This window comes from Dipodomys ordii, unplaced genomic scaffold, assembly GCF_000151885.1.
Source record: "Dipodomys ordii isolate 6190 unplaced genomic scaffold, Dord_2.0 Scaffold13, whole genome shotgun sequence".
NCBI classification, from domain to species: Eukaryota; Metazoa; Chordata; class Mammalia; order Rodentia; family Heteromyidae; genus Dipodomys; species Dipodomys ordii.
Window position 1 is genome coordinate 9,212,100 of NW_012267229.1, and position 24,962 is coordinate 9,237,061.

A 24,962-nucleotide genomic window follows, 5' to 3' on the forward strand; every position below is an offset into this window, starting at 1 on the left:
TTTGTTGTTGTTGTTTGTTTGTTTGTTTTGTTTGCTCAGTTTCAGCTCGTCATGCTGTGGAGGGAGTGGCAGAGCAGAGCAGCTCACATCATGGAGGCTAGGAAGCAGAAAAAGACAGACTAACCTGTGCTACCTTCTTTTGATTCCATCTGAGCCTATGGAAGGATGCTACCAACATACAGAGAAGGTCTCCCCTTAGTTAATCCTCTCCAGAAATCAGCACTCTGTGGATCTCTTTCCAACTCCATGTTAAGAGCTTTCAAATGGGAAAAATTGAGATTAGCCATGCGGACACTATTTACACCAAGCACATCAGCAAATCAGCTACATGTCAGAGCTCTTTTCTCCTTTCCTCCCATCACCAGAGAGCACATCATGTGCATATGAGTAATTTTAGTTTGATTCTATTGACTGGCAAGTCAATAAGCTTCATGGTTTTAGAGTTATAAAATGAATCAAAAGCCTAAAGGAAAGATCCCCAAATATATTTGCTCATATATCTTTGTCATTTCCTACAGGCAGTGGGTAAAAATAATCTTATGTTCATTCTTCATGGGTCACCATGAATAGAGATTATGGACTGAAGTACATTCCCCCATTCTAGGGAAGGATTTCTAGATCACACCTGAGAGGATATTGGGAGTTGAGAGACCATGGGTTCAAGTTTCTTTACATCCCCTGATCACTGGTGTGACCTTTGGCAAATGACATTGTTTCTCTAAATTTCGGGTTATTCATTTATATAACAAGCATCAGCACCTATGCTTCAAACTTGTTAGGATCCAGTGAGGCATATGTTTCAGTCTATTTTATGTCTCTATAATGAAGTACATTACATACAGAGACAGAGCAAGCAGCTCAGTTTTCTTTTTCTCTTCTTACAAAGTTACTAACGCTGACTGTCACTAAGGCTTCATCCGCACAACCCCATCTAAGTAAGCCTCATTATGTCACATATGCCCCAGCCCCCAAAAAACACTAACACGAATTTAGGAATTAGATCTCTGATGCATGAACTCTGGAAGGCATGTTCAAACTAGAGGTGCATGTGAAGCATCTGGCCCATAGGGAGCTCTAAACAACAGAAGGGCAGCTACTGCTATCGCCTCCTTCATCATCAAGAAGGGATTGCAGACACACTGGTCCCTTCCTGACTATGACAAAACTTCCTAAAGTCTCAGGTGATTGAGACACTGTTCATTTCATCTTTATGAATCTCTGGTAATCTTGAAATCCCTTTCTACTGGACCCCAGAAAACTTTGACGTTCCCCCTTTTCTTGTAATAAAACCCAGTCATACCTTAATATTTACAATCACAGGTAAGTATTCAAATTTTGTAGATTCAAATATACCACTCAGTTTATTGAGAAACCATCACGTATCATTGTTGCTTGATTTCTAAATCATGAAAAACATGAAAATAGAACAGAAGATGGAGCCCAGATAATAAGATAGAAGATTAGTGCAGGAACCAAATTGTCTTGCATAATGAGACCCAGAACAGGACAGCTTTGATCCCTTGTCTCAAAAAAAATACTTGTGGGAAAAGTACTCATGAGAGATCACCCCTGAAGTGAAACAGAAGACATGTACATCTAAGGACAGCCAGCTTCCAAAAGGAAGAGTAGAGAGCTGATTAGCACAGGGCATGCAGGTCAATCTGCTAGCATTTCATGTTAACAGAAGTTACTTACCCTTCCTTGGATGGGTAGATGGACGAATGGATAGATGAATGATGGATGGATGGATTGGATGGATGGATGGATGGATGGATGGCATTGTTTCTCTAAAAAGAAATGACATGTATCGCCTTCCCTGGAGACTTGAAATGGGAGCCAATGACTAATTATGCAATTGTGTGCTTTGCTTATTTGTTAGGTCAAGTTTTTGAGAAAGTAAAAAAGTCACTAGGACTTTAATTCTTTGTAGGCACCCTTTTAGCTATTAGTTTAAAAAGGGCTCAATGAGAAGTGCCTGCATGTTTTGCCCAGTGTTCACAGAAGGGGCATAATCCCACAACCTAAGCAACTTAAACAAATTGATCAGTCTAAGACTCAGTGGTACTGGGTGACAGGGCTGTGACAGGACACTTCAGGAACGCCTGGAAAGACTTCTCCATGGAATCTTTAAGGGTGAAAGGGCCTTTGCCAGAGTTTTCGAATCATCTACACGAATAGTGCTACAGGCTACAGACCCTTTCCTCTCCTTAGGTATGTCTCACTGGCACTTGTAGGAGAGAATCCTCTTTAACATTTCTGCCTTAATTCACAGCCATGTGTGTCATTCAGTTCATCTTCCGATGGCCAGAGTTAGCTATGCTATTAACACTCTTGAACACTGCACTAGACTTTGTATGTCAAAGCATGTGAACAAGAAATCAGAACAGGTCACTGAAGCTTCACTTTCACCTACTTTGCACCCACCAGCATGTTTTCTGATCCTTTAGTTCATCTGATTCTCCTATTTCCCCAGTGACACAGAGTTGACAATCCAGTGAAACCCATGGGTATATGCTGTACAACTCTAAGGCTGCCATTCACATCAGTTCTTTATACCTCTAGGGTCTCTCTGAAAACAAAAAACAAAACTCTTTCCTCTGTCCTATTCCACAGGATCCAGCTTTCTATAAGAGATACTGGGAATGTATGACAACGGGTTAGCAGGTTATAATAAGTTCATTCTTCTAGATTACTGTGCTGGCATATTGAGTCTTCCTGATTTCTGGAGAAATGAATGAAGAGAGGTGGGAATGTCAGATTGGCAACTGACAGTGTGGGTATTTTTTGCATAGGAGAGTATTTGGGGCCTCATAGTCCCTCATTTCAATATAACAAGACTATTGCCTTGCTTTGGGCAATAACCACATGTCTTCATGGGTGAGAACTCACCCACGGTGGACCCTGGTCTCAGCTTTGCTAGGAGACTAGATCTGGACATTTAATAGGATTGGTTATAGCTTTGTTCTTTACTTCAAGAACTGTATATCTGTATATTTGTATATCTGCATAGTAATTACAAAGTTTTTGTGTCATGTAACCCATATCCATGATAGAAAGATTAACTTAATTTCTTCTACCTAATTATGTATATATGAAGGTGGTCCAAATGCTGATGAGAGGCGCAACAGAGCAATATGAATTTTGTCTGCTTTTAAAATTGGACTTAATTGCTTACTGGTGCTGAGTTTGGATTGCAGGGAAAATAAAGATTTGGACATTCATCCATAGATGATTTCAGTCTCTGTGTATTGCAGTAAATGGTTGGGATTTTTTTCTTTTTCTTTTATGTTCTTTTTTTCCCCTTGCAAACAAATTGAAATTATACCAGGGGAGCTCTTAAATGTTCTGTCCAAATTCTAGTCATCATATTTCCACAATTCTATACTAAGAATAGATCTGGACCTTATTTTTTTTAAGGTCTGGATTTAAATGACTATATCCTGAAACACAACAAAAAAAACCACAATCTCCTATCTCCAGGTTATGCTATCCAAAACCACTTACTTTCAACATTTCTTCAAACCAGAAAAATGCTTCCTTCACTAAAAAAAATAATAATAACATAATCAAGGTCATACGTTTTTGACTTATCTGTTTTAAACACTATCAGTTCCTGGCTATGCAAGGTAAGGCTTCAGCCTAATAAATCTCTCAACCCTCTTTTCTCAATGTAATATTTTTCTTTTACATTAGTAGTCATTTACATCATTATGACTTTTTAACAAAACTGATCATGGCAAAATCTTCCATGTACTGTAAAGATATTCCCTGCCCTACATATCATTGTTAAGGTGATTGCTATCATCATGTAATGGGATTTCAGTATCCTACCTGATACAGACACCTTCTCCAGAAGGAAGAAACCTCAACTTTGAGGACACCTAGAAGGTGGTTGGCCTTATTGCTCTCGCTGTGCTCATCAACATGTATGCACAGCTCAAAGGCTGGTTGAAAGGCTGTTTGTTATATCGCTCACTTGACACCCAGAGAAACACATTGCAGATGTGTGGTGACCCAGGCTCCTGTTGCAGCATTCATCTTCCAAATCTCACCCAGGATGTCTCCTGTAGCCCATCATCACTTGAGTCTATGTAGAAAGGGATTCTGGGAAGCCCAGTTTCAGCTAAGCCAATTTGCTACCATCCAAATCCACCCCGGATTCTCTTTGATGAACTTGGACTGGCTAACTCAATGAACAAACGAAGGTGACATCAGTTAGGGGATGAAAGGACGTCAAGGGGCATAGAGAGAAGCCTCTTAGAGAAAAGCAGCGGCTCGACCTCCTCCAGCCGCTGCCTGAGTGCTGGTTCAGTGCAGACCCGGGACCTCTTTTGGGAAGCAACATCTGAGGAGACTCCCGGGCTCACGATGACCGACAAAAAGCACAAGGAAGGAGTCAAGACTGAGAACAACAATCATATTAATTTGAAGGTGGTGGGGCAGGATGGTTCTGTGGTGCAGTTTAAGACGAAGAAGCACACACCACTTATTAAATTAATGAAATCCTATTGTGAACCACAGGGTTTGTCAATGAGGCAGATCAGATTCCGATTTGATGGGTAGCTAATCAATGACACAGACACACCTGCACAGTTGGAAATGGAGGATGGAGATACAATTGATGTGTTCCAGCAGCAGACAGGAGGTGTCTACTAAAAAAGGGAACCTGCTACTTTGCTCCAGAACTTTGTTCTTATAGACCGAGAATACATTCTTAATTAGAAAACTGCAATTTGGTTCCACCACATCCTGATTACTACAGTATAGTTTATTCTTTGATTTTCACCTTCCCCATTTCTTTATCGTATATAAAGTATCTGGTGTATGTGCACAAGCGTATTGCTTTTCTTTTTTCTTTTCTTTTTTTTTATTTTAAACTAAATGGCCAATGGTGTATTTTGATTGACATCAAATGGAGATGGAATGAGGAAAAATACTGGTCCTGTGAAAATATCCCCCTTCTCCATTAGTGCCATGCTCAGTCAGCTTTTATCTTTATATTTCAGTAATTTCTTTTGCTCTCACTGTTTTAACAAAAAAATCCTCACATACGTTTCTTGATTGGAGAATTTTTATGTTTTCATTTATCATTGTAAAACCGAGGACAATTTTATAACTTTTTTGTATGTAGCTGTTACATGTAGGGCAATCTGCTTTTAAGTAGGTATAAATTACTCTTAAGAATCCTTGATAGTTTTCCCTTCAAGTCAAGCATCTTCTTGTTTAAGCAAACTTCGTGTTTAAAATGAAAAAAAAAACAAACAAAAGAAAGGCAGTGGTGCAACAACTTGAAGTCTTAACCCTGGGACTAACGGTCTCTACTTCATAGCATCACTGTGTAAAAGGTCCTCAACGTAGTATCCACAAGGGTCAGAGGAGAGGACAGGATCCTTGGCTCCCTCCAGGCCTTTGCATCTAAGTTTCTCATTCTCTGCTGTAGTTGTTCTGTAAGACTTAAGTGATGCAGTCCCTGAACTCACAATGGTCTCTCAGGTCACTTGCAGGTTCCATCACTGCCACCCTGAGGAAAGATGCCCTGCTTCTCATTCTTTGTTTCTCCCCAGATACCATCACACCATTACTAGGGCAAATGACTGTTCTTAGACCATTGAAAGTGCACAGAAGGCTAATGAGACAGAGTTTCTCCTAACATGTTCAAATGACAATTGCAAGCAGTCAGACCACCTATCTCAGGGGCCTATAGACCAGATCAGCATGTCTGAAGGAGGAGTTCAAATGGAGGACAAGGAGTCTGGGCCTGCTCATCCCAAGAACAAACAGAAATCAAGGTATGTCCAGTTGTGCCACACAATAGATATGCAAGCTGGCAAAGACTGCATACTCAGGGAAGCAAAATCTATAGCAGTGGACAAGTAGAATTGTAGTTTCTCTTCTTGGGAAGTTCTCAGGGGTGTTTTATAGATTGAGAAATATGGGATTATATCAGTATCTGTCCAATGACATGTACTAATCTGCTAGTTTCCCTCTCCTGCCTTATTGATGGTGGTAATCTCATATCCCTTGATATGAGAATCTGACCCTGAAATGGGTGGAAAGAAAGAAGGAAGGAAGGAAGGAAGGAAGGAAGGAAGGAAGGAAAGAGAAAAAGAAGGAGTTAAATAAGAAAGAGAAGGAGGGAAGGAGGGAGAGAGGGAGAGGGAGGGAGGGAGAGAGAGACAGAGAGAGAGAGAGAATAGAGAAGATATAATGAACAACTGTCCTACTCTGACCTCCCTACATATCTGGACCAGTTGTCCAAGCCTGGGCCATATGGCCATCTCAGAGCTGGGATGTGTGGCTGGCTTTGTCTGAACCACAGTGCTGAGTCTAGGGAATGGATTTTCTGATGGAAAAATCAAGGGGAATAAAGGGGCAGGACAAAATCATGGAGGCCAGCTACTCATCCTTTATAGAATCAGGTAACAAAGCCAAATCTTTCGTAATGCGTATTTTTCTTCATTAGTTGAAGTTGGGTTGCAGAGAGTGTAGAGACTTTTTTTTGTTTTTGTATGACAGAAGGGTAGTCATTACGTAGCCCAAGTGGGCCTTAAACTTATGATTCTCCTGCTGGCAGTGGAGATAATGGGGCTGAAGGAGTGTGTCTGAAGACTTGAAACATTTTTATTTATGCTATTTGAGAAACACCAGAGGAGAAATTGAATATTTGGATATTATTTTTGATTGTTTTGAATGTGTTCTTTTGGCTGAAAGTCTAAACAAATCATACAGCTACAAAGAGAAATATTGATGAATTTGTTCTTTCAGGAGAGCTCTATTCAGCAAAAGTGATATTTTCTCATCTCTTCCCTGCTTGAGGAACTCATGACCAGCAAACCAGTCAGAAGAATTCAAAAATTTGAGAGACAAATGTGGCTGGAAGAATGTAGTGGGACCCAACTGGGTCATAAAAGACACAGACTTGGAGAGACCAGAGCCTCCTGTGCTCAGGGAATGGAGCTGTGTGCACAGATAATTGATCTGTGTCTGGTCCCTTAAGTGCTCATGAAGTTAATCATAATGCTCCTCAATCCCATTTCTGGGAATGGTAAATCTCACTGCACTGTCCTATCCTCTTAACAACATCAAGTTTCTTGATTTAGCAACTTGAAAAATGCCACTCTTAGAATATTTTGCACTTCAGCACAGTGGCAGAAACACAGACATGATTCCCACTATGCCTCAGAAACTATTTGGCCAGGCAGGAAGGAAACTTCAAGATCAGGACAGTGCCTCAGTTATCTCACAGCAAGTTAGGTGAAACAAAATTGTGCCAAGGCCAAGTTGAAAATGGGAGCCATCAGTCTCCAATAGTTAATACATATCTCATGAAAGCAAGTGTCTATGTTGGTGAGGTGACTTTCTAATGCTAAATACGAAATTACCAGCTTAAATCTTGCTTTCAGAAAGAGCTGATTTGGTCTGTCATTACAGGGAATGAAAAACCAGAATGGAAAGCAGTGCCTGAAATTGTCAAACTTATAGATAGTATCTCTCCCCCTCACCCCACAACAAATAACTCCACTACCCAACTCTCAAATATTCCAGGAGAAAATCAGCAAGCAACAAAAAAATTCAACAAAATAGGTTTGGCAGTGATCCTTGTTGCTTTCATTAAATAATTCACACGAAGGACATGGGAGGGGGCATCTACACCAAAAACAATGTTAACTCAGAGGATCTGCTCCTCTTTGGAGAGGCCAAGGGAAGTTTGCCTTTCCCCTCTGAAGGTCCGAGTCATTCAGTCTGCTGAAATAAACTGACAACAGGCAGATTAAAAGGAGAAAAAGCCTATGAATGTGTTAATGAGCCCATGTGTGTGGGAGCCACTTAAAACATGAAACTCATCGAAAGGCCAGATGGTTGAGACATCAGTGCTCTGTGTTACTCAGCATCCCATCATTGACAGAGTACCCGAGAGAATTGACTGATGGAGAGGGATGATCTATTTTGACTCATGGGGATAGAGGTTTCGTCTGTGGCTGTTTAAGGTCCTGTTGCTTTGGGTCTGTGGCATCACACAAGGGGAGACCTGTTCATCTCATGGCAACTAAGAAGCAAAGAACACTAGAACCTTTCTTCCAAAAGATCCCATCACCTTCCAATAGTGCCACAGCTTGGTGATAGTCTTTAACAAATGGGTCCTTAGGGAACATTCCAAATCCAAACTATAACTCTCTTTAGGGAGGGGAGCTGTAGAATTTTTGAGGTACTTTAGATTTTTTTAAGGGGAAATGAGTGAGCTCAGAGAAGAGACCATGATGTGATCATTTATTTCCACTCTGTGTTTGGTGGGGAGGGAGTAGTCATTCCTAGTTAATGAGGTTTTACAACAATTGCATTCCTTCTAGGAAGGAAATGTCCCTTGATCACATAAGCCATCTTCAAACAAAGTTTTCCCTAAACTTGGGAGCTGAAGGAGAAGTAAAGGTGGCCCACAGACAGGGTTGGGGAAAGCTCAGAGACTTTAGTTCTGAGAATGTATCCCCAGCTCTGCATATCAGAACCTCATGCTTTGGAATATTGCTATCCAAACCCCAACATCTGTCCATCCCTTTCAGGCAAGATTAGAGAAGAAAGGTGCACAAATACATATCGGATCCAAGGTGTCACTGCACCCAAATTACACATCATAAATCCCAATTTGGGCATATAGGCTGGCAGTTGAGTTATTTCTCAAACTATTAGGCTGACTACTTACTTTTCTCTATTTTTTAACATCAGTTCCTTATCCTAACTCCCTTTCATTTGGCCATCTATTTAATTAAAAAAAACCCACCTTTAAACATAAGCAGCTATCACTTAGAACTTTCATTAATAGTGACAGTGCCAGGGCTTGAACTCAAGGCCTGGATACTGTCCATTAGTGTTCTTTGCTCAAGACTGGTGCTCTGCCACTTGAGCTTGACTTTTAGCCTTTTTGGTGGTTAATTTTTGGGTGTAAGAATCTCAGACTTTCCTGCCTGGGCTGGCTTCAAGCCACAATCCTCAGATCTCTGCCTCCTGAACAGCTAGAATAGATATGAGCCAACCAGTACCCAACAAGAGTGGCATTTTAAATAAATGACAAGTATTAGGGAAAGCTGTGTTTGCTAATCAGGGAGTTGACTCAGAAAGAGATGGGGAAATTTTCTTAGGAACATCCAATCGCAGTTCCTTAGAAATGGCATTTTAGCTTTGACCATCAATACTTTGCAAATTTCTGTAATTTTGCTCAGCAACAACACAAATCTGTCTATGTAGACTGGGATGTTCCTGGAAGCCAATTTGTACTATATTCCAACAGCCAGAGAATGAGCTGTTTCTGATCATTTCTGCTAATGAGGCAGAGATTTCTCATGAGTTCCTCTTTCTACATAAGTTAAGATACCAGCCATGGGACCAGTAAAGCAAGGCAAAATGTAGTCATATTATGGTGTAGTAGATGGTGGTTGTTTAGAAAACTAGAACTTTGTGTGTTGAGTATAGATTTTAATGTTTGACTAAAATGTTTGCTCCCCTTATCAAGTAGACATACCATGTATTTATCTCTCATTTTTATGAGAGATTGTTAGGAAAAATGATCAGTCTTCAATTCAGCGAGTTAATTGGACTTCCATTCCTACTTAACAAATGGTAAAGAGGGTGATGGATGATTGACCCAATCAGCCTCCCTGATTCTCCAGAGCCCATAGTCCAGGCAGATCCAAGAGACATGACCTTCACCATTGAGTATTCCCTGCAGAAGATGTCCAGAAAAAGGAATAAAGACTCACAGGACTGTTGGCCCCAGTTAGATTTCACTTTCTATCTACAGAACAATACCTCTTGTGGCTAGATAAGAGATATCTATCACATTTTTACCCAGAAAGGAACTTATAGAGAATACTGGCCACCATTCTGATTTTCTTGACATTATTAGAGTCAGAGGACAGCCCAAGTCCGTTGGTCTCAGGATGTGCTAAACATAGTAGACACTGTTATAGCAGGGTGATTTTTGGTCTTTTCTTTTTTGGTACTGGGGATTGAACCCAGAACATTGCACTTGCTAGGCAAGTACTTTGCCACTGAGCTACATCCTAGCCCAAGGTTCCACTTTATCCACCAAGCACTACCACCACCACCACCACAACAACAACAAAATCATAAATGTTCCAGAAGGACCTCATCTTATTTTCTAAGAGTCATTGGAAGAATTATGAAGTCTCTATATGTGAAATCAGCCAATGTTAATGTTGATGAAAATAGAAAAGGCTCCATGACTTGGGTCTTACTGTACCCAGAAAGACACCCCCCCACTTTTACATCATACTTATTGAGACTTTTGAGAACTACGGCAAAAATAAATCTATTTTTCTAGATAATTTTTCCTCCATCATCTGAACACAAATGAGAAGGATTTTTCTACAATAAAGCTGATTTACACAGTGAAATACAATGTAAGATTAGGACACTCAATGAAGGACCCTCACACTATCTAAAACAATATGATTGTGTGTATGGTTAATGATGTGCTTACAGAGGTCAGTGGCCAAATAACTGAATTTTTGTAAAAATATAAAGAATACCAATACTGTTTTTAGAATAAGCATCCTATTTATTTGATGTTACTTTTGTAAGCACAGCAAGTTCTGCCTTCCTGGTTCCCAAACCAAAGTATATTAGCTTTAGTTTAAAACTACATCCAGGGCTGAGAAGGTGGCTCAGTGGTAGAGCGCTTGCCTTGCATGCATGAGGCCCTGGGTTCGATTCCTCAGCACCACATAAGCAAAAAGAAAAAAGCCAGAAGTGGCACTGTGGCTCAAGTGGTAGAGCAGTAGCTTTAAGTTGAAGAGCTGAGGGACAGCGCCCAGGCCCAGAGTTCAGGCCCCACGACCGGACCCAAAAAAAAAATTTTTTTTTAAATCTTTATGGCAAAAGTTAACCTCTACTAACAAACATAAACTATAAAAACCAGAAAAATATTTTAAAAAATAGAAATAAAAAATAAACTACATCCATGCTCAAGCCCCATTGCTATGTCAATCAGCTCTTGTTCTGCTAACAATTTCAAAGCCTTTGTGGCTTACACTAAGTATTTTTTTTTCTCACAAGTCAGTGGATCTGTTAGTTTTTTAATCTCACTGGGGTTCAGCTGGCCATGGTTGTAGGGCTGCAGGTCACTTTTATTTCAGGATCGTTCTGAGGGAGCCACATGTAAAAAGGCTAGAATTTTGTTTTGGTTTGAGTGTTTTCATGGTGAATGCAGAAAAAGTAAAGGGCATGCCCAGCCCTACAAACATGTTTTAAGCTTCTACCCATGTTACTTTTGTTCATGTTTCATTGGCTAAGGCAAGTCACATGGCTGAGCCAGAGTACACCAGCAAGGGGTGAATGGGCAATTCTCCCAATAGGGCAAGAAAGATCTGAGAGCTGATCTTCTATGATTCCCAGACAGTCTAATCCAAGAGGTCTATAAACCTGAGACATGTACTTTGACACCTTCCAACCCTAGGGTTTTCAGATCTTCCATTAACACTGGTCATCTCTAAGAAACAGCTGTACCAATTTTTCTAACCCATTCTAGAATTTACACATTTTATTGTTACTGGGTTCAACATAGGTACCTGTGGCCCACAACATCTTCAGTTTGCAATTAAATGTGCTGTTTGTCTTGTTTGTGCCAGTCCTGAGGCTTGAACTCAGGGCCTGTTGTGCTCGACTAGTGCTCTACCACTTGAGCCACAGCTCTACTTCTAGCATTTTGATGGTTAATTGGAGATAAAAGTCTCATGGATTTCTTTGCCTGGGCTGACTTCAAACTGTGATCCTTAGATCTCAGTCTCCTGAGTAGCTAGGATTACAGGTGTGACCCACCAGAGTCCAGATCAATTTAAATATTGCTTAAAATAAAAAAGAAATTGTGAATCCACCCTGATGTTTGCCTTTGTACATGGTAATAAAACTCTCTTTTGGCTGCTTATTTTCCACAGAAATGTACACATCTACTGACTATTTTTAACACCAGCAATTTAAGAGGATAGTTGTCTTAGAAGTGGTCTTTGAACCATAGGGTTGTTGTGAGGCTGCACTGAGATAGCTCATGTGGGGACCTTGGAAAAGACTAAACACCATAAAAACAGGAAAGTCCTTCAGGTAGAATGCTTCATTCATGAAATGCCTGACATAGCTCTAAGCTTCAACTCACTCAAGGCAGTGACAAGGGAAGACACAAGGTCAATCAAGGCAAAAATTTATCCAAAGGATAATAGCAGGCATCTGACTTTGTTTAGTTGAGGAAAATGTCCCAGAAAGAAATCCAGAAGAGAGAAGAAATACAAAAACTAAGGGGGGGAGAGAGAGAAAGAGACAGAATATGTATATATGTATATACATATATACACATCTGTATATTTATACACATATATAGTGTATCCTGGGTTAAAGTTTATGTTCTGGGATATCAGAGGAACTTGGAGAAAGGAAGGGTGATGTCACCAGGAAGAATATCAGAAAGAAGATAGAAGCTGAACTGAGATTTGAAAGACAGTTAGGTTTTAAGAGACTTAACTAAAATGCAATGTGAAGGGTTCCCGGATGGAGTGTTAATACAAAAACAAAAGGAGTGTGGTCATGCTGGAAAGATGTAAAATTGTAATGGATCTGCTCAGAACTTCCTTTCTGATATTCATGATTGTCAAGGGTGACACCTCCTTGGAATCAAATGTTTATGTCTAACATGGGAGAATCTATTCATCGGTTCATTGCTTCAACAATTCTGTGTAAAAACAATTCTAAAACCTCAGTGTTTTACAATATGCACTTCATTCTAAGTATGTACTGTAGATACAGAAGGTTGTCTATTGCTGCTGAATTTGACTGAACTTGGTTGAATTCACCCAGTTCCAAACTTCTTGAAATTTGTGCTTTAGAACTTCACCACCAGGCCAGACACCAGTGGCTCACACCTGTAATCCTAGCTACTCAGGAGGCTGAGATCTGAGGATCACAATTCAAAGCCAGCTGGGGCAGGAAAGTCCATGAGACCCTTATCTCCAATAAAGCACCAGAAAACCAGAAGTGGCATCGTGGCTGAAGTGGTAGAGCACTAGCCTTGAGCTGAAGAGCTGAGGGACAGCGCCCAGGCCCAGAGTTCAAGCCCCATGACCCCCCCCCCCCAAAAAAAAAAGAACTTCACCACCAGGGCTTTCTGATAATCAGTTAACACTGATCATGTCTAACAAAGCACTCTATCTGCTTCCTAACCCACTCTGGCACCAGCAGTTACCTGAGACATGTTTTTCTCATGACCAAGGCAGGATGGAATACACTAAGCAAGACCACATGAACACCGTAAATCCTCTGCTTGTGCACATCTGTTCATGTGCCTATGGCCACGAAACTAACTCCATCAGTGGGGTGGCAACCACAACTCTCTCAACCACAAGAAGGGATGAGGGAGGATTTGCTGGCCATTTATACAACCAACCAAGAGGGAACAGTGAGGGGGGAAAAGGATGAAATGTGTATACAACCATTCACAAAGAACCAGCTCAGAGTCAAATGCCCTAGTCAGGTTCTACATGGGATCATGGGGGATACAATATATAAATGATTAAAGTAGTCACTGATGGTTATACTGTCATCAGATCACCTGGTTCTTAAGAATAAAGTGGCACTTTAAATGGGAGTTATAGAGAGATCTTTCCAATTCCTTCAGTACTGGGTATCAGCCATCAACCCTTTCCACTCCCTTCCCTCCCTCCAGGTGTCAGCTGCTCCCCAGTGCCAGGGAGAAAGGCACAGGGATGCCAAGTAAGTGCTCCCCACAAGATGCATGTGGCAATTAAGCCATCAGCTACTGCTGAGGCCTGCAGTTGGTGGTGCTTTGCTCCAACAGAAAATGAATCAAAGTACAGGGAAGGCTCCGCCTGCTCCCCCTTTGCACTGTGATCTGAGCCTCAGAAACACAGCAGCAATTTGTGAAAAGAGCTAATTGCCAGTGTTAATAGAATGAACTCAATAATCCATGTATGGGTTTGTCCCATAGGCCAGGCAGTGTTTACTCAGCCGACCAGTAAAGTCTGTGGGATGTCCCTGGAGGCTTAGTGGCACGGCCAGAAACGTTGGTGGTGACCTCACTCCACCATCATTTATTCTGGAGATGTAGACATCTTTTTCCTCTTTCATTCTTCCAGCACTATCTTGTCCCCTGGAAATGAAGAGGGTACAGGGGCCTCTTTCCTAAGGCTGCCCCCACAAGGTCAGAGAAGTAGCCAAGGACTACTGCTTGGAGTTATATGACAAGAGCTGGCATCCAAAGATGGGGCGACTGGACATGTAGGAGCAAAGTCTTTATTGGTGAATAGGGTGGAAGAGAAAGGTATTAACAACAGGCAATGATTTGGGTACCATCATGTTCTACATTCAAGGAATGCAATAATTCTGATACTGAATTTTAACTTCCAGGCAATTTGTGTATTTCACAGCATAAGACAGAACATTTTATTTATAGTTTCTTACTTTATTTGTGTGTGTGTGTGTGTGTGTGTGTGTGTGTGTGTGTGCGCGCTGGTCTTGGGGCTTGAATTCAGGGCTCAGGCACTGTCTCTGAACTTTTTTTTTTTGGGGGGGGGTCCGGTCATGGGGCCTGAACTCTGGGCCTGGGCGCTGTCCCTCAGCTCTTCAGCTCAAGGCTAGCACTCTACCACTTGAGCCACAGCGCCACCTCCGGCTTTTTTTCTTTTTGCTTATGTGGTGCTGAGGAATCGAACCCAGGGCCTCAGGCATGCAAGGCAAGCGCTCTACCACTGAGCCACCTTCCCAGCCCCTCTCTGAACTTTTGTGCTCAAGGCTAGTGCTCTACCACTTGAGACACAGCTCCACTTCTGCTTTTTTTTTTTTTGGTACTTAATTGGAGATAAGAGTCTCACAAACTTTCCTGAATGGGCTGGCTTTGAACTGTGATCCTCAGATCTCAGCCTTCTGACTAGTTAGAAGTACAGGTGTAAGCTACTGGCACCTGGCTGTTACTTTATGTATTACCTTAGATATTTATATAAATGGTTTGATGATCTCTATTTGTAACCTTTCCCTGAGTCCCACAAATGTAAGAGGTGAAGTCTTGGGGAAGAAAGGGCAGGTCAAGAGCCTGCCATGATGACCCTTCAGTTTTCTGAGATGAGAAATCAGAAAGTAGTGGGTATTTGGGGTCAGACAGCCTCCAGTTTGTGGTTTATCTTCTAATGTCCTGTACTATTTACTCATTTGTTTCTCATCAGCATGTTTCTCCAACCTCAGAATTGCATCTGAAATACACTGTGTACCCCATTCATTGCTTTCAAATTTCCTGTGCATTCAAAATGACACAAAAAACATCAGCATGAATCACCTTTTATTAACAATGGGAGAAGAGGCAAACAGATGCAAAGACCTTCACACATCATGAAAAACCCCATAGTCAAAGAGCAAAGAATAAAAATGATGAGAGGGAGATTTTTTTTGGGGGGGGGCGAGTATGGATAAAGGTCTAGGGGAACGTTTGGAGAAAGAGAATACTTCAGCAGAATTCTCCTCAGAGCCCTTTTTAAAAGCCTTATTCTGTATTGATTAATAGAAAGCTAAAATTTTAAATTGACTAATTAATATGAGCAAATATAACATTACCAAGATCCAGATAAGTGTTTCTGGGTAAGAATTCACAGAAAGCATTATCCCAGGCAAAGGCTGTCCAGAGTAAAGTACTCCAGTGTCGTAAGTCAAGAAACCCTTGTAGCTCATAGTCTGGTCCAGAGACCAAATGTTACTGACATCACCTAGAAGATGGTTAATGCAGGTTCTCAGGCCACATGCAGACCTGCCATTCAGGGTCTTCCCTTAACATAGTTTCCAATGATTCTCTTTGAAGAGCTGCTGTCACTCCTTTGAGATGCTTGTTTTTCAGTTGTGACTGAAACAGAACTGATAGAATATGTATGCATGTATGTATGTTTGAATGTACATATGTACGTATGTACTTACCAAAAAAAAGATTTGTAGAAAAAGATGTGTGGCTAACAAGCTGGAGACCCAAGAGAACTGATAGTATGGTCACAGTCTGAATCTGAAAGTCAGCAGACTCAAGACCTTAGGAAGAGACAGTGTTTTTGTTCAAGTCTTAGGACAAGGAAACACCATGGCCCTGGCTCAAGGGTGGCTAGACTCAGTATGCGCAATGCTTTGGTGTTGGAGACCCGAAACCTGCCTGAGAATGCTCTGGCCTCTTTCAAACACCTAATTGACAAGTAGCCGTTCTCAGAAATTCCAAGGTGTACATTTAGATAACTTCCTAAAACAATATTTGGCTAACCATAAATATTCCCCCAACCCTGAGCAAACAATATTTGGCTAACCATAAATATTCCCCCAGCCCTAAGCAAACAACATTTGACTAACCATAAAACTTCTCTTATCTCCAGCCCCTAGCAGACGGCGCCTGGCTAACCATAAATGTCTCTTTAAGAAATCACAGGAGATACCTTTAAGATGAGCACAACGGCCAAAAGGATAAGCACGACCCATCCCTGACCTCGGGACTTCTCACCCTTGCTTCTGCAAAGTTTTTTTCATTCTTTCCCTTCCCCTGTCCCTTCGGGTATATAAACCCTGCCTCACTTTAATAAAACAGACCTTGACACGACTCAGAACGGCTCTGTCTTTCTTAATGCGCTTGGTCTTGATCCTCTCTCGCCCCCCTTGGTTCTTTCAGGAGGTGCCCCCTCGGATCCCCCACAAAATTACCTGGCCTGCTGGACGGGTCACTTTGGTTCTATTCAGGCCTTCACTGATTAAAAGAGACTGATTCACAATAGTGAGGGCAATCCGTTTTACCCAGTCTGTCAACTATAATGTTAAGCTCACCCACAAGTGCCCTCACAGATAATGCCCAGAACAATATTTGACACAAACATCTGGGTACCCCATAGCCCAGTCAAATTGACCTATGAAATTAACTAATCAATTGGCCATGAAAAAATAAGATTGTCATTGGCTAGAAGTGACTCTGTCCATTTCTCTTCATTATGACATCTTCTTCTAGTGTGTGTCTCCATCCCACCTGAGGGCTTGCCTCTGTGCCTGAGATTTCTGCTTTCTAGAAACCAGATGGAACCATAAATGGCATGAGGGCAGAGCGACCATCCCCAGAGGCTCTTAAAGTCCCTATGACCAACGGAAAGATCCGGCCCTGACTCTGTACTCCAGAAGCTGTCACCTCTGTTATTGCATTCCTTGCCAGCCTAACATTCTCGAGGCAGTGACCAATCATACTGAGGATCCTGGGGCAACTTCTAGCACAGCAGAAGAAATGACCAGTGTAGCAGCAACACGATTCAAAGATTCCAGTGCCTTTATGCCTTGTAACGTTTTGAGAGAGATGCTCCTGGTTTTTAGCTTGGTCTCACAGTATTTGGAACAATAAGTAATGCCTGCTTTTTCTCTAAGGAAATCTTACTATTAAAATTAGAAAGTATTTCCAAACTAAATCTCATTTCACTTGCCTTAATGACACCCCGACCCATCCAGCCTTTGCAGAAAAGTCCACCCTATTTAATATCTATCACATTTTGTTTTTTATTTTATTCGCTCTTTTCCACTTAATAAATCTTTGCAAATGGCAGGTCTGTGCTTTGTTTTATTTTCATGACCAATTTTTATTTTTTAGGAAATAAAGTAGATTTCCAGAAACAGAACTCCAATTTATAATTTGGTGCCTTTAGGAAATGGGGGAGGGGATGTCTGATTTATGACCTGTGCGTTTTCAGAGCCTGGTTCTTCAGGAATTTAATTAAATCTTAAGTCCTGTGAATTGTGCTTCCTCTCCTAGACATGATAAGGTCTATCTACTGTGGTGGGTGGGAATTCCTATGTATAAATGGGGATCTCCAAGAGCTGTGTGGGAAGAAGCAGTGGGGAGGGGGAGGGGGGAAGTTCCCAGGCCCTAGAGCATCTAGAGTCTGACATCACTTTTCTCTAGTTTTGTCTTTCCCTTCATTCTGTCATTTCTAAGATGGACATATTGGTCAATGCTGGTTACACATTAGAGTTCATCTACGTGAAATGTTCGCCACAATGCCTTGTATTTAATAAAATTATGGTAAGTGTAAGATATTAGCTGGTCTTTCCCTGGGTGGTTAAAGGCTGTGTATAAAAGAAAAACATGGGACTTGCATTTGCCAGACACAATTCTGGATGTGTGCTTGTTGCTAGGACTGAAATCTGAGGGGCAGATCTTAACAAAATAGAACCTCTGGGGGACATTAAGTGTCCTTACTCTAGAAAAGACCAGTGGCTAATGACTTCCAAGTGCCCTTTGGTCAAGCTAAACATTCAAGCTGCCATTTGTCCTGTGCGTTCATCCAAGGGCCTCTAGAAAGTACGAACATTGAGGCCCTAGAGACAAGTCTTCATAAACCTCTATGCTTTGGGCAGGAAGCAGAAAGACTTTTCCCCTATGACAAGGCCCACACACATTTCACTATCAAATATGCTCTGGTTGGCTCAGTGAGGTTCTTCACTTGTGGTGAAGAATGTGTGGATCCCCTGGTAGCCAGGCCTCTGAGCTTTGCCTCATTTGCCGGAATCTCTGCTGAGAAACGAATCTTGCTGGAAAGGAGCCGAGGAGACTTTAGGAGAGTTAGGAGGTTCTAGATCTCAACCTGGGTGGGTGATGGTCACATAAGCAAACCCATTTGCAAAGGCAATCATTGAGATCTGAGCTCAAGATGTCATCCGCTCTGCTAGACATACCTGATCAGACTTCAACACAAAAATTGTAAGATAAATAAGACCTAGCAAAGCCCTGAAAGTCAAGCACTGATACAAGTGATAGGAAAAGGACCCTTAGCTTCTGATAAAGAAATCAAGGGAAATCTAAACATTCTAGATTCTAGATTCTAAACATTCTAGTCCTGGTGGCATATGATGATTTTTGCTCCTAGTTATATTCTTGGTACTCATGGCTTTGCTTTTCCTTTTTGTAACAGGATTTAGCTGAGTAGGTCAGGCTGGCCTCTAATGCAAGGTCCTCCTGCCTCAGCTTCCTAAGCGCTAAGATTACAGCGCTGGACCATGAGGCCCAGTTAAAGCTTTGGCCTGTGACCTTAATTGAAAGCCAGTGTCAAGGTTAACAGCAGAGAAAAGTGAGCTCATTGCTTCCTTGGTAGTCTGTTCCAACAGACACTGAACACAAGCCCTCTCCACACTTGAGTAATCCCTACCAAATTACTTCAAGAAGGGCTGTGAGGATCACAGCCTTCAAGAGTTCTGATGAATTCAGAATTGGAAATCATTAGGTCTCTATAACAGCCACTTAAGCATTTGCTGTTAGAAATCCTTTACCCCAGACACAAATGGTGGGTTATAAATTATTTATGGCCCCAATTAGAGAATAATTGGAGTGATCTGGCTGGTTGCCATGACACTAATGCATCCAAAGTTTTCATCTTTCAGTTAAACTTTTTTTTTAATCTGCTTTCTGTTACACTTCAATATCCTAATCTGCTCTCTAGAGATCTGACTAAAATATGTTTGTGACTCTTTCATAAGCATGTATAAAATTGAACTTTAATAAAGAACCACTGAATATCCATGAATTCATTCTGTTTTGCTTCTTCATGCTTCTATAAGTATTAGAAGTCTCAGGTTCAAATCACCCATAAAAAATTACCTTGGGCCAGGCACTGGGGGGCTCACACCTGTAAACTAGTTATTCAAGAGGCTGAGATCTGAGGATTGCAATATAAAGCCAGCCTTGGCAGGAAAGTTTGTGATACTTTTATTACCATTTAACTACCAGAAAACCAAAAGTGGAGCCTGTGACTCAAGTGGTAGAGCACTACCCTTGAGCAAAAGGGCACAGGGACAACACTTAGGCCCCGAGTTCAAGCCCCACAGCCAACAACAACAGTGAAAAAGTGACCTTGGTGAGTTTTTAGAACTTCCTTCCTTCTCCAGTGGCATGCTAGAGCATTTCCAATAGCATTTCTCTGAACTTACGGGGGGAGGGAGGGTGATCTTTTGGTAAGATACACCAGCAATGTACCTTAATTTGAATTAACTTGGCTGGGCTTTATATCCTTAAGATACCTGATGAACTGGGATCTGGTAGCTCACTGTAATCCTAGCTACTCAGGAGGCTGAGATATGAAGATCGAAGTTCGAAGCCAGCCCAGGCAGGAAAGTCTGTGATATTCTTATCACCAATTAACCACCAAAAAATTGGGAGTGGAGCTGTGGGTCAAGTGATAGAGCACCAGCTTTGAGTAAAAAAGCTAATAGTATCCAGGCACTGAGTTCAAGCCCCAGGACAGCACCTCCCCCATACACACAAAAACTTGAGATCCGTTAATCTCATCAATTAAAATGCATCTACTTTTCCTCAACCAAAATAAATCTCATCCATCATTTTCACACCCAAGCTTCCAGACTGACCTCAGCCACTAGACTGAGCACTTGTCCACACAGGGACAACTCAGTTCATATCCATTTCCATGCTCACTGCTTGGATATTTCCTAATTGGTCTGAATCCTGTTTGCCCAGGATTGCAGAACTCAGAGGGAGTAAGAATGACCATATCTGTGAAAAAAGCCTTTTGACTGCTCTCTCCCAGTAAGAGACCATTTCTTTGTGAGGTGGCCGTAAGACTGCTCGCTCAGGAATTTCATCCTCTCATTGCTCCAGAGATGATGGGACCTGGGTTTAGGATGCAGATCCATGAAGACCAAAGGGGCTGAAATCTCACAGCAGAATGCTACTGTATAATTTGGTCTTGGTTTCTAATCTTCACAGGAAGTCCACGTGTCTTCTGGGAATGTTGGGCAAGAGCAAGGTGTTTAGCAGAGGCAGGTGTCCCAGTGTTAGGCTGGAATGTCTCTGAAATCTGAGGGATGCTGTCAGTGCTGCCTTTGGAGTTTTGCCTTTTTCCATGTTTCTATCTCTGTGTAAACTTGTCTGTCTGGAACACTCTTCATTAGAAGCATTAGTGACATTGTGGTGGATGCTCTGATTTGCTAGCCAGATGTGCCTGAAGAATGAAGGCATCCAGTCCCCCAGGGAAGCTGCCTCACTCAAAGCTCTACTTCCTCTCCAATATGTATGACAACCAAGGCCTGGTGAATGCAGAGGGATTAAAATAACTTCCTCATACCAACTCATCATAGAAGGGGGTGCCAGGTTCAAAGGTCCTCAGTGGCATTGGCTGAGATCTTTATATAACACCCAACCTTCCCACCCTGCTCACTTTACTCTCTCTTGGCTGTTATGCTTCCAACAACAAATACTTATCTTGGTCCGTTTCCTGGAAAACCCTATCCAAGACCACCACCAGTCCAGTACCAACCCTGCCACTGAACTATGCATTGGAAACTACTACTTGTTGCTTTTTGTACCATTGAGGGCTCCCTTCAATGCAGGGGGCTCCCCCCAACTTGAGCTCTATCAGGATCCCAAGCTCTATAACTTCTTGCTTGTGTGAACTTGGATAAGTTACTTCTCCATGCTTCACATTTCTCATCTGGAGGTTGGGACTCAACACATCTTTATACTGTGATCTTCGAATGCTAGAGCAACGAAGAGCACATACTGGGAGACATGTGGTAGTCCTGCAATGTGTCTGTCAAATAAGGGGGTTAATGAATGAATATTAACAGTGTCAATGTGATCAGACAGCCAATTCTCTTTATGAGAGAATGCTGGAGGCTGAGGTTGCATTTGCTGACTCCCTAAGTCATCTTCTTATTCACTTACCCATTCATTCATTCATTCATTCATTCAACAAATATTGTAAGCACCATGCTTGATGAATCAGGCTATTTAATTCCTATTTTACATATAATTGAGAGATAGTACAACACATTCTTAAAATGTTTTAAAGCTTACCACTGTAAGCTTATTCATTATTACAAAGCTCAATGAGGTCAGAATTGTTATCCAAACTTTCAAGTGAGGTTAAATGACCTGCCCAAAGCCTTGAAAGAAGTAAGTTGTAGATGAAATCCATTTAGTTGAATACAGACCCAGGGGGGAATTTGATGACCACATTCCAGGCTCCAGACAGACAGATGTGAAAAATTAAAGAGTATGTAATTAAGTGCTCCATGGTGAGTCAAAGAGCATTTCAGACAGACAATAAAAGACAAGGGAATGACCGTGTGTGGGACGATTCCAGTATTTCTCCTGCTTTCCTTTTGCAGATACGGTGGGATCTACTCATTAGTATTGTCCATATCTCTACAGTGCCTTATTCTTGACCTTCCCACAAAGTAAACCTTGGGACCTAGATTTGTTAGGATTTTTCCCTATTTTGGGGGAGGAGGGGGGTCGGTCATGGGGATTGCACTCAGGGCCTAATGCTTCCCCTGAGCTTTTCTTCTCAAGGCTAGTGCTCTACCACTTTGAGCCACAGCTTCACTTCTACATTCCTGGTGGTTAATTGGAGATATGAGTCAGGGGCTTTCCTTGCCCAGGCTGGTTTATGGACTCTGATCCTCAGATCTCAGTCTCCTGAATAGCTAGGATTATAAGCATGAGCCACCAGCACCCTTTTCCCCTACTTTTGATTGTATTTTCCAGCACTAACACACACACACAAACCACACACACACAGTGTGTGTGTGTGGTTTTTTTTATTGTTTTTGTTTTGGGGGTCTGGTTGTGGGGCCTGAACTTTGGGCCTTGGCGCTGTCCCTCAGCTCTTCAACTCAAGGCTAGCACTCTACCACGTGAGCGCTACTTCCGGCTTTTTTCTTTTTGCTTATGTGGTGCTGAGGAATCGAACCCAGGGCCTCATGCATGCAAGGCAAGCACTCTACCGCTGAGCCACCTTCTCAGTCCTGGGTGTGTGTTTTCAGTTACCATATAGGAACATTGGTCTTTGGGATGTTGTCCAACTATAAGAATCCTCACACATGTATAGATTTATGCAATCACAAGCATAAATGATCAATTTACTCCCAATTATTCCCTGTGTTACCCCCACCCTTCCCCGTAATTCTGGTCTACCAGGTACCATTCTGCTCTTCTCCATCATTAGTTTTGACTTCTTTGGAGGGGGGGACTAGAACTCTGGTCCTGGGTGCTTTCACTGAACTTCTTTCACTCAAGGCTAGTGCTCTACCACTTGAACCGAAGAGTCACTTTCTGTGTTTTATAAAAATAATTTATTGGAGATTAGAGTCTCATGGACTTTCCTGTCCTGGCTGTCTTTGAACCACAATCCTCAGTTCTTAGCCTCCTGAATAGATAGTATTACAGGTGTGAGCCAGCAGTGCCCAGCTAGTTTTGTCTTTTTGAAAATGTCATAGGAATGGAATCATGCATCATCAAACTCCTTGAGGCTAGTTTTCCTCACTCAGCACAATACATATGGCATTCATACATGTTACTATGTCCATCAACAGCTCACCCAGTTTAATAAGAAGCACATTGTTCCAGGGTCCATTTATCTTAATCACAATGCCATGTTTAGAGATGATAAAGTGTGAAAGCCAAAAAGCTGGAGGTTTCAATAAGGAAGAAAAAAAAATCCAGCTCCAGTGAAGTATGTTTTAGGGGATGGTGATTGGAGAATGGGATAGTTGAAGTTGCCATTTCATAAGTCATGCTATAGGGTTGGAACTTAGGAATGAATGCTTGAATTGAAATGGAGAAGTCTTTGGAGATGTTTAAATCGTGGAAATGAGGAACTGCGGCGGTGGGGGTAGATGATCCTTCCTTACAGAAGTGGAAATGATCCAGAGTGAAGCACATGAAGGGAGAAGAAGACAGTGAAAAGAGGAGCCAACTTCTGTGGTGAGTGAAAGTGATGAGGATGTGGGTAAATTACCATGTGGGGTAAAGAGGGAAGAGAAAACAAAGGAGTCATCCTCAAAGGCAAAGGGCTTCCCAGAAGAAATAGTTAAAATATGGAAGCAGGGCTCAAGAGAAACCTCAACCCCCTTCCTGGCCCTGAATAAAGCGTGCTGCTTCGGGTAAAATAAGTGCATAAAAACCAACCTTCACTTCAAAGAGCTGTCAAGGAAAGGGATGCCTTACAGAAGGACCCATTTTTTAGTCTAAAAGAAGAAGGCGTGGTCTGACAAGGTGTTGATGGCACGGGAGATATTGTTGGCACATTGCAGAATGGGTGAGGGTAAGGAACATGCCCATCATAGGGACAGGTCTCAATAGTACAAGGATGGATGAATACGAGTGGATGCTGCTGAGATATAAACCCACATGCATGAAGCCAGCTGCTCACTGGGTTTCTTTTCCTAGATGTCCTAGGGCTACCTCGACCACATCATCTTCCTCTTCCTCCTCGCTTTCCTTCCTCCGTTTGCAATTCAGCCTATGGCAGTGCCCAAAATGGACAAGAAGGAATCATCCAACATCACAGATTGACCTTTCTTTCAACTCCAAAAGCAATGTCACAAGCTCTTCTTGCTTTTACCTCTCAAAAATGTATTAGCTGGTTTGATAGGAAACGAACTCATTACCTTACTCATGTAACTGTAACCCCTCTGTACAGCATTTTTACAATAAGAAATATATATGTATAAAATGTATTAGCTAGCCAGGTGCTGATGGCTCATGCCTATAATCCTAGCTACTCAGGAGGCTGAGATCTGAAGATCTCAGTTCAAAGCCAGCCAAGGCAGAAAAATCCATGAGACTCTTATCTCTAGTTAACCAACAAAAGCCAGAAGTAAAACTATGGCTCAAGTAGCCAAGTGCCATCCTTCAGAGGACAAAACTAAGGGACAGTGCCTAGGCACTGAGTTCAAGTCCCAGTACTGGCACGGGCACATGCACACATGCACACACACAACACACACACACACACACACACACACACACACACACACACACTTATTGCCTATGTACCCTCGACTCCATTCCTGCTACGTATTCTCTCACTTCCTGTCTACAGTATATTCCCAGCTCAAATTCCTCCTATTCTGTTTCCAGAGTGACCTAAACAGAAGATGAA

At 41.9% G+C, this 24,962-nt stretch overlaps 1 protein-coding gene across 1 annotated transcript; it reads left to right on the forward strand.

Annotated features, from left to right (window-relative positions):
• The first annotated feature begins 4,368 nt into the window (after positions 1–4,368).
• On the forward strand, positions 4,369–4,698 carry LOC105981618 (small ubiquitin-related modifier 2-like). The gene is made up of 2 exons (XM_013010832.1): positions 4,369–4,522; positions 4,580–4,698. Exons 1-2 carry the CDS (start codon positions 4,369–4,371, stop codon positions 4,654–4,656), a joined length of 231 nt encoding a protein of 76 aa, XP_012866286.1. The 3' UTR covers positions 4,657–4,698.
• The last annotated feature ends 20,264 nt before the right edge of the window (positions 4,699–24,962 follow it).

Coding starts and splice junctions, on each gene's coding strand:
- LOC105981618 (XM_013010832.1), top strand. CDS start 4,369: ATGACCGACAAAAAGCACAAGGAAGGAGTCAAGACTGAGAACAACAAT. Junction 4,523..4,579: donor ATCCTATTGTGAACCACAGG/GTTTGTCAATGA, acceptor TCAATGACACAG/ACACACCTGCACAGTTGGAA.